Here is an 11022-nt window from a genome sequence, read left to right as displayed (position 1 = left end):
GTTATGTATATATCCCTCATGTTGAATCATATTTAAAATTCCCAACTGATGACAATTTTGAAATGTATGCTGTGATGACAGTTGACTGCTAATTACCTTTTGCTAATTATGTTTTAGAGACCATAATTATTCTAATTATATCAGCACTCAGATAATGATCAATTGTTGATATGAAGAGCAATTGCAAATGAGTTTTTTTTTCTATTTTCCTTTTTTTCAGGAAGAAATGTCTTCTATAAAAAGAAATCCAAAGCAAGAAATAGTTTCTCAATTTCACTATTCAGCTGCAGAAGGAGATATTGCCAGATTAACAGTAATACTCAGTCATTCTCCATCTCTACTCAATGAAACTTCTGAAAATGGCTGGACTGCTTTAATGTATGCTGCAAGGAATGGGCACCCAGATGTTGTCCAATTTCTACTCGAGAAAGGGTAAACATTTGAGGCTATAGCACCTGAAGGATTATATGGTTTAATTTCTGGGTTACATCTTTTCAAAATTTTCTTGTAGCCATTATTTATATCATCGGACATGTAAATAACTCATTGATCAGTTTTGTGATATAAAAATGTAGCATAATTTCTAACTAAAAGCTTGTAACTTTCTTTACTGAGGAATTAACTTTTCATTCTTAATAGCAAAGCAAACTTAGGAGTTAATCTAATATTTTTTCCAAACAGAAAATGTGAATTTACCCACTATGACTACCATGAATCCCTTGTAAAAGTTTAATATCTTATAGCACATACTGCTTTTTAATTTTATAATTCTCCAGAAAATTGAAATATCTACTATCTATAACTTTTCATCATTTATGATTATTTCTTTTAACCTTCCCACTTGTAAATTATGTAGTAAATGAAAAAAATCTATGTAAGCATTAAATAAAGGAACTATAATATGCATCTGAAAATATTAAGTAAATACTGGAGAAAACATTTTTTTCCTATTATATTTTTCCTTTTATCTATAGGTGTGACAGATCCATTGTCAACAAATCAAGGCAGACTGCACTGGATATTGCTAACTTTTGGGGTTACAAGCATATAGCTAACTTACTAGCTAATAATAAAGGTGGGAAGAAGCCTTGGTTCCTAACCAATGAAGTAGAAGAATGTGAAAATTATTTTGGCAAAACACTGTTGGACCGGAAAAGTGAAAAAAGAAGTAATTCTGACTGGCTACTAGCTAAAGAAAGCCATCCAGCCACAGTTTATATACTTTTCTCAGATTTAAATCCCTTGGTTACTCTGGGTGGCAATAAAGAAAGTTCCCAACAGCCAGAAGTCAGGCTTTGTCAGCTGAACTACACAGATATAAAGGATTATTTGGCTCAGCCTGAAAAGATCACCTTGATTTTCCTTGGAGTAGAACTTGAAATGAAAAAAGAGTTACTTAATTATACTGGGGAAGTCCCAAGAGAAGAAGATGGGTTGGTTGCCTGGTTTGCTCTAGGTATAGATCCTGTTGCTGCTGAAGAATTTAAGCAAAGACATGAAAATTGTTATTTTCTTCATCCTCCAATGCCAGCTCTTCTGCAATTGAAAGAAAATGAAGCTGGTAAGAAGTGAACACTCTATACTTGTATTGATGATAATCTGGTCTTTGGAACTCTATTGGAGTTGTATGTATCTACAGTTTCTAGGGGGCATGCTTTTTTCAGTAAGCAATGAAATTAAGCTATATCTTCATTAGAAACCTTGTAAAGCTCTCACCCTAGGGGACTACTCTCCTGGGCAGTTACAGCAGTCTTAATCAGCCAAGACAGATTTCCCCAGAATTAACCCTAAAGCATGATGGTTTCATTTGATTCTTCAGTGAACAGTGAGCACCTGGTGTACAATGAGCATGATGGCAAAGACTTGGACTATTTCGTTTTTTCTGTTGCTGGGTATGCCAGTTCATGTGGGGCCTTTCAAGTCATGATAAGAACCTAGGGATGTTAGTCTAAATTCCATTTAAATATTGTAACCTGACCTATGTTTAAGAAAGAAAAAAATCCTCACTTTGGCTGCTTTGTAGATCATGAATTGCAGGCAATTAAGTATGAAAGTCAGGAGTCTTGTTGTGAGGTGATTAGCAATTACTACATGCCAGGTAAGATATTTTATTGGCTTGGATTAGTAGAGTGGCAGGAGAGAGTTTGAGATATTATGGAGGTAGGACTGATAGGGCTTTATCAGTATGTTGAGACTATTATATGTGAGAGGGAGATGATAGTAACTTGGACTATGACCTAAATTAAGGTAATAATATTAGAGATGGTGAAAAGGAGGTACATTCAAGTTATATTTTTGAGAGAAAATTAACAGTACTTATTGGAATGAGGATAGAGTATATAATAATGAAGGAAACGATAAGGAATAACTGCTAGGCTTGAGACTAATAATTTGGTAAGTAGTGATACTATTTTTTAAATAAAATAATATAGGGTGATGAGTAGAACAAGGGAAGCAGGAAAGAGTTAAAGTAAGTAAAACTAGATATTAGTTTTAAGCATGCTAATTTTAGAGGATATTAGAATCTGGAAAGAGGAGCGGAGAGGCCTGAACTGGTGATACCCATATGGGAGTCATCAACACAAAGATGGTTTTTGAATCCCAGGAAACTACTGAGATTACTTCGAGTTGAGAGCAAGAAAGAAAGAGAATCTCAGAATCATACCTCAATCCCTCTCAGTTTAAAGGTCAGGTAGAAAGAGAGGAGCCATCAAAAATGGAAACCATGAGAGCAGAGTATTTTTTGGAGGTACTGGTCAAACGGATTGAATGCCGTTGAGAATATGAGTAAGACAAAGACAACGTTTTTGTGGTTTTTTAAAAGATCTTTGGTTTAGAGAGTATGACGGTTTTGGTGAATTTGACAAGAGGAGTATCAGTGGAGTGGAAGGGAAGAAGCTAGATTATGATAGAGTGAGAAGTTAATGGGAGGTGATGAAGGGGTCACTTGTCAGTGTTCCCCTTCCCTTAGGTCAGTGGTCAGCAAACTGGCCCCTTGAGTGTGGCTCTTCCACAAAATACCACGTGCGGGCATGCACGTACAGTGCTATTGAAACTTCGTGGCCCATGCCACGGGGCCAAAGAGCCGCATGTGGCTCATGAGTCGCGGTTTGCCGACCACTGCCTTAGGTAATGGGGAAGGCTCTTCCAAGGATATGAATGTTGTAAACAGCATTATTTTTTTAATATTATGTGCAGTTTCCAATTGTAAACGGGATAGGTTCCACAGTGACATGGACCAGTAGGGGCTTAGTCAGTCACCAAGGTAGAGATGGGTACCAGCAGTTTGTAATATTGCCTTTTTTGTTCAAGTCCAAGTTAGGAACAGCCTTTATAATGTATTTTTAGAAAAGTCTCCATTATAAAGTTACTATTTGTAGAGTCACTATACACCTTGTATATCCAAAATTTCAAAATCATCTGTAGTAAAAGTCTGAGCTAATACAGTGTGTAAGATGGTACATCTATCTTATATGAGTTATATTTTCTTAGTTCAAATTAAAGTTAAATCTAATTTTCATTTGTCATATGTAGAATTAAATCTTTTACTTTAAAAAAAAATGTACACATCATCAAAATAGGAGTACTAAACTCTTGATCACACCGCTGTTCCAAAGTATATTCTTTATTATGACTTAAGAACATTTATACCATATGTCTTTATTATGACTCAAGAATATTTTACTTATGATTAATTTGTTTATAATTTTTCACAGAATTAAAACTTTTTGTTTTTCTCAAAAAGGAGTTGTAGCTCAAGCAAGATCCGTTCTTGCCTGGCACAGTAGATATAAGTTCTGCCCAACCTGTGGGAGTGCGACGAAAATTGAAGAAGGCGGATATAAAAGAGTATGCTTAAAAGAAGGGTGCCCTAGCCTCCATGGCGTTCACAATACATCATATCCAAGAGTTGGTAAGCCTTTTCTTTTACAGTGAAATCTCAGCCATCGGGAATCTTGAGGAATAAGACATTCTAGAAAGACAAGATTTTCAGTTGCTGAGTGTGGGGAGCTGGCACGGCCAAGGCATACTCAGCCCCAGGCGCCTTATGTGCCATGCCAAGGGTGACCAAGGGTGATCCTGAGTGTGGGGGTGAAAGGATTGAGAAAAGACCGACATGAGAATGAAAGCTGGGTCTCGGTGGGACGCTGCTCCCTGATGAGGAGACAGCGCCAGCGCCCACAAGCCGGGTCTTTATTTTATAGCAGATGCCACGAGGCAAAGTAGGGGCGTGATCACGTTGTTTACAGCATTCTCGTGAGTTTCAACCTCACTTAACTACATGCACCCGAACTCTATCACATCCATAAGTACACATAGGGCTACGTGTTCGGACCATAGGCTCAAGCTTACAGCCACAGCCGTTGGCTATGATTGTGCTGGGAGGGCCCTGCCCACCAGCTGGGATTTGCACGTGGCAATGAGAGGACCCTGTCCTTTCATTAGTCCGAGGCTTGAACCTGGCCAAAACACCATAACCGCGCCCCACAGTTGAGGGGTTGACCTTTTTGTTAAAAGCATGTTTAATTTAACCATTATGTCTATAAGTATTAAGTTATTGCATACTTTCATGAATTTTAAGTAAAGGACATTGTACATAATTAGCCATTTCTTAACTCTGGGTTAATTAATCAGTATGAATTTGATGTGTAGAGAAACACAATTTCAAAAGCCCACCAATCTGGGTCTACTTAGTTCAGAGACACCAAAAAAGAAGCCCCAACAATTTAGTACCTGTTTGAGGCATCACCCACGCAGTACAGTCTGGAGCTAGCTTCTCATAACTGCTGGTATCTGCCTATACTTTCTCTGCTCCTAATTGCTTTGAGACTGCTGTTGATTTAGAAATCTGATAACCCAGCCCCATCAAACTGTGAAAAAGAACAGACAGACTAAGTAAGCAACACCTGAAGAGGTCTCCTAGGAGTAAGTAAAGTGCATGGCTTAGTGACATCTATTTTTACTGCTTGGGAACCTTTTACATCTGATTCCTGGATCTCAGTCATGATATAGAGAGGATAATTCACTAGATTAGTGATGTCTGGAGACATGACTGTATTTAATTTATACGTATATGTATTTTTAATAGCTTAAATGTAATCACAGAACTACCTTAGCTTTTAAAAACATTTTATTATGGATTAGGATGGAAGGGAAAGGAAAATCCACTACATTTACTATGGTAAAATTTGAATTTTATTCATGCCCTGTATTATCTACTCACACTTTTTTCTTATAAAAAAATAAGAGCCCTACCTGGTTTGGCTCAGTGGATAGAGTGTCAGCCTGTGGACTGAAGGGTCCCGAGTTTGATTCCCATCAAGGGCACATGCCTGGGTTGCGGGCTCAATCCCTAGTAGGGGGCATGCAGGAGGCAGTCAATCAATGATTCTTTCGTATCATTGATGTCTCCCTCTCCCTTCCTCTCTGAAATCAATAAAAATATATTTTTTAAAAAATATGCTTAGCATACCATAAGTACACAATGTTATTAAAATGAGGACAAAATTGATCTTTTACCTTACTGACAGTATTCTATATAACTTCCCAAAATGCTGTCATTAGGTAGAAAGAAACAATCTCTTATAACTAGACAAATCTTTTTCTTACAGTAGATATACCTTTTAATTATCCTACTAGATAGTGACTGTATATACAGAATGAGTGGAAATTATTTTTTCCTGTTATTCATACATCCAATTTTTTTTTAATAGATCCAGTAGTAATCATGCAAGTTATTCATCCAGATGGGACCAAATGTCTTTTAGGCAGGCAGAAAAGATTTCCTCCAGGCATGTTTACTTGCCTTGCTGGATTTATTGAACCTGGTAAGCTTTTTAAAAATAATTTTTGTAATGATTTTTATTTAACATATAATCTCCAAATAAATATTTTAGGAAGCATTTGAGAAATAATATTTGATAAATTATTGAATAAAATCGTATGTTTACATATTTTCTTTGTATTTTAAATGATACAACTTTTGTTTTTACTAATGGAATAATTTTGTGTTTTAAAAATTCAATACTTGCTCTTTCATATATCTTTCATATATTTCTGTTACCCAAGATATCAGCATGATTTATACCTCACTTCCTTCTGTGCTAGACCCAGCTGTCATCTTTTCAAATATATCTTCCCTGATAGCCCCAAATGCATTCCTTAGCCCCATAGCCTGCATTCACAATTCCTGTTATCCTGCCAGTTTTTTTGCTATAGCACTCATCACCACATAACATGGTATGTATGTATGTATTTTTGTATGTATCTATTTGTCTACTTCTATTTATCCGCTTTTACCAGAAAGTAAGCTCCATAAGGGCAGGGACTTTGTTTTATTCATTGGTGTGTCCCAAACCCTTAAAGCAGTGCCTCTTACATAGTAGGAGTTCAATAAATATTTGCAGAATAAATGAATGAATATATCTATTAATACATGTTTAACCTCAAACTTCCAATATTAATCTGCACTACTAGATAATAATAGTAATAAATATATATTAGAGCCACACTCTGTTCCCAAGGCTTTCCATGTATTAAGTCAAATGATCCTCAGCAGTTTTATAGATGGGGCACAAAGGCAGAGGGGCTGAATAACTTGCCCCAAATCAAGCAGGTAGTAAGTGATAGGGCAGGGACTTAAACCTGGGCAGTTGTCTCTGAGTACATGATCTTAATCACTCTGCTGCTTCTCATAGCTCTGGATTACTTTTTTTCATTGCTGTGTAGTATTCCATTTATGAATATCCTGCAATTTATTTATTCTGCTGTTGGACATTTATTCCAAAGCTCTTGCTATTACAAGCAACACTGCCATTAATATTTTTATACCACTCCTTGTACACATTTGCAAGAGTTATCTAGTGTATATACCTGAGAGTATCATTGTTAGATTGTAGGATATCAGCATCTTAACCTTTGTAGTTATTGCCAAGTTGCTCTCTACAGTGTCCCAGCTAATTTACATTCCTTTTAGCGGTACAAGAAATGTTCAGTTATTCCAAATCTACACCAAATTAGAGTTTTCAAATTTTTAATTTGTCATTCTGGTGGATATGAAATAGTGTGTCACTGTATTTTTCATTTTTATTTCCCTGCTGATGGAGTATCCTTTCCAAATGTATAATAGGCACCCAGTTTTCTTTACTCCTGAGTTGTACATGTTTATGTCGTTTGCCTATTTTTGTTTTTGGTTGTTTATCCTTTTTTCTTATTGATTTTAGGAGTTTTAAAATATGTATTGTTTGCTAATCTTTATTTAGTTATAGTCTTGCAAATATCTTATGCTAGTTGCCGAAACCGGTTTGGCTCAGTGGATAGAGCGTCGGCCTGCGGACTGAGAGGTCCCAGGTTCGATTCCGGTCAAGGGCATGTACCTGGGTTGCGGGCATATCCCCAGTAGGAGATGTGCAGGAGGCAGCTGATCGATGATTCTCTCTCATCGATGTTTCTAACTCTCTATCTCTCTCCCTTCCTCTCTGTAAAAAATCAATAAAATATATTTAAAAAAAAAATCTTATGCTAGTCAATGACTCATCTTTTCACTGTTTTCTGTGAATGTAAGTTAATTTCAATATAGAAAAGGTATTAATCTATTTAAAAAGAAAGCTATATTTAAATAGCACAATATTTCTAAACTTCCAGATAAACTTAACTTAGAAACCATTCCCTCTATCCTAATTCTCAATTCCAAAAATTCAAAATCTAAAGTACATTTATAGGCATCATTTTATTTTATCAAAGCTGACTCAACAGTCATCTAGAGCAGTGATTTTCAGCCTTTTTCATCTCATGGCACACATAAACTAATTACCAAAATTCTGCAGCCCACATAAAATATATTTTTTGCCAATCTGACAAATAAAATATGTATACTCTTGATTGATTTACAAAAGTATAATAGTAACTACCTATCTTTTTTGCTCCTAAGTGACTTTTTGAAAAATCAGGTGCCTTTACTTATATATAGTATATAAAGATTTCTGGTACAAAGAATTAACCAATAAGGCTGAACCTTATTATGCAATATGACCAATAATATGCACCTCTGTTATATGACTTATATATTTATTGTTCAAGACAGGGCATTCACATCAGTCAGCTATTGTTGTGTTGGCTGTTGTCATGTTTCACTTGACAGCCTAAGGGAAAAGAGGTCAGTGCCCCTAACTAAATAGTCATGTATTGCATGTTTTAAAAATTCTTGTAGCACACCCGTTGAAAATCGCTGATCTAGAGGAAAATACTAATGTTAAAAGAAAAATGCTGAATTTCACTTACTGTGGTTTTTAAACTTTTAGTGTTATGTGCTTTCTAACTATTTTGAAAACAGTTATCTGTAATAATTGATAACATAAGAAAAAAGAGTTGGAAGATTTTAGTGAGGAAAAGACTAGCCATTAAAAACTAGTTATAATTTATAACTATTTAGTGATAATATATTAATGAAATAATATATAAAATGTTTACAGTGTTTAGCCAAATGTAGGTGCTAGATAGTTGTATATGTTATTATTTTTTTAATGTAACTAAAAATTTGGACCTTTAAGAAGTGAAAAGTTTGTTGGTATTTTGATTTTTGTATGTGGTCATAAACTAAGAAATAATGTTTTCTTGAACTGCAATCTAGTTTTAGGCTTCTGCTTTCTGATTCCTTGAACTAGGTTTCTGTCCAAAGTGATTTCCAAATGTTTGAACCATTCCTAGCACAGTGTGTCCAGGGCATGTTCATCAGCTGCTTGTTCTTTTGCCCCATCTGATTAGGGGAGACAATAGAAGATGCTGTTCGGAGAGAAGTAGAAGAGGAAAGTGGTGTCAAAGTTGGCCATGTTCAGTATGTCTCTTGTCAACCATGGCCAATGCCCTCTTCCTTAATGATTGGTTGCTTAGCTGTGGCAGTGTCTACAGAAATTAAAGTTGACAAGAATGAAATAGAGGATGCCCGCTGGTTCACTAGAGAACAGGTAAAGTTCAATTTAATTTCCTTCTTCTATTGATTGTTCTCTGACTGTATCGGTTTAAGCATGCAGCAAAGATACTTGTTTTCAGCAAGTTGAATGAATGGCTATGGCCTCTCATCATGCATGGATTACAGTGTAATCAATGTGTCCTATGTTAAGTCATTCTCTGAGATTCTTCTAGTAATGCTGATTCTGTGCCATTTTCTAATCAAATGCCATTCCTTTGAATTAATACCTTTTAATGGACTTAAAGTAGGTAACCATTATTTCAGAGATGAAAAACAGGAATATTGTTTTTAGACATTTTGTATTTTAATTTATAGCTTTAAAACAGTTTTCTCTCAAAAAATCCATAATAATATATAATAATAAAAGCATAATATGCTAATTAGACTGGACATGCTTCCTTCCTGATAAAGCTGCAGTGGGTGGGGGCCAAGGCAGAGATGGCAGAGGCCCCTGGCCACAGCGGCGGGCGGGGCCTCTGCCCGTGTAGGAATATCATGCATCAGGCCTCTGGTGTATAAAAAGCTTAAAATCTGTGAAAAATTCTTGTTCAGTTTAAAATATACTTAAGGATAAGAATGAAAAAACTCACAAGAACTTTCTGAAACACCATTAAGTATTATAATGAGAGATAAATTACTTGGCTGTGTTTTGTATAACCCAGAGTATTTGTATAGAAAACAAATGGATATACTTCAGTATTGAACACCTGAAATCCTTCTGACTATGTCTAAATAAAATTAATTTGCTCAACCTCCAAAAGTAGAAATTAGAATTTTTTTTCAGAATTTTGTAAAATGGAACCTATTCCAAAAGTTGACTTTACTTTGAAAATAAGTGTGGAGCATACTTAGCTTTTTCATGACCTTATTTACTCGAATATTTTAAAAATTGAATCACAAACTCATTGAAGCAACTAAAGATGCTGTACTAAATTTTGCATGTTGAATATGGGTGTTAATCACTTTCTACTGTTGTTATTCACTATAAAAGTTCTCACATTTAAGTTGAATTGTATAAGCATAGAAATAATATTTAAGTATGAGAGTGTTGAAATTCTAATACATTTTATTATGTATATTTTAGGTTGTGGATGTTCTGACCAAAGGGAAGCAGCAGGCATTCTTCGTGCCACCAAGCCGAGCGATTGCACATCAGTTAATCAAACACTGGATTGGAATGAACCCCAATCTCTAAATCAATAACTAGACTTTGAGTACTAATTGATTTCTAATACTACTTATTTCGTCATATGATATTAGAAATGTTCACTGCTCTTTAGAATGTCACAATACAAAATATCATATTGGGTGTCTAAAATATTTTCAAAGTGTACTTTTCATCTTAACCACAGAATTCTTAACTTTATAAATTATAACATTGCCTCAGATTTTGTTAAATCTGGATCATCCTTCTGTAAAGAGTTTTTTTGGGGTTTTTTTGGTTGTGCTCCATAATTTTATCTCACAAAACCATATTTCTAATAAGAGAAACCATGTTGTAAAGAACTATGTTCTAAAAATGTAAGTAACCTAAACTCTTGTAAGCATTAGACCAGACATTAAAGACCCAACACTGAAATTAAACATATTCTAAAGGAATTCTCAAATATCAGATTTAAATCTCAAATAGATGTACATATATATATATATATATATATATATATATATATATATATATATATATATAAAACACTAATATGCAAGTAGACCGAATGGTGGAATAACCAAACAATCGGTCACTATGAAGTGAGCTGACCACCAGTGGGTGCGCATGGAACATGGCGGGCATTGGCAGCAGGTGGCAGAGCGCAGAACATGGCAGTTGTTGACCACGATGGGATGGTGGAGCAGGTGAGCCAGACCAGGGTGGGGTGCCAGCTGCTGTCATTGGGGCGAGCCTCTGGTGGTTACTGAAAATTCTTTGTTCCCACACACTGCCCTGATCACTCAGTGCCATCAGTGGGTGCAAGTGGCAGCTGCCAGCCCCAATCACCCTTCAGGGCTTCTCCACCTCCCCCTGCTCCTGAGGGGTGAGCGGAGCCGGCAGCCACCTC

General features: G+C 35.8%; 1 protein-coding gene across 1 annotated transcript; it reads left to right on the top strand.

Moving 5' to 3' along the window:
• Positions 1–226: 226 nt before the first annotated feature.
• Positions 227–10544, top strand: NUDT12 (nudix hydrolase 12; the record flags this gene model as incomplete). Its single annotated transcript, XM_081088825.1, has 6 exons — positions 227–432; positions 975–1561; positions 3746–3913; positions 5715–5828; positions 8764–8963; positions 10053–10544. 6 exons carry the CDS (start codon positions 227–229, stop codon positions 10161–10163), a joined length of 1386 nt encoding a protein of 461 aa, XP_080944951.1. The 3' UTR covers positions 10164–10544.
• Between the last annotated feature and the right edge of the window lie 478 nt (positions 10545–11022).

The sequence above is a fragment of the Myotis nattereri genome (assembly GCF_964212035.1).
Source record: "Myotis nattereri genome assembly, chromosome: 4".
NCBI lineage: Eukaryota > Metazoa > Chordata > Mammalia > Chiroptera > Vespertilionidae > Myotis > Myotis nattereri.
Note: the sequence above shows the minus strand (reverse complement) of the source record. Positions and strands in the feature narration are given on the sequence as shown.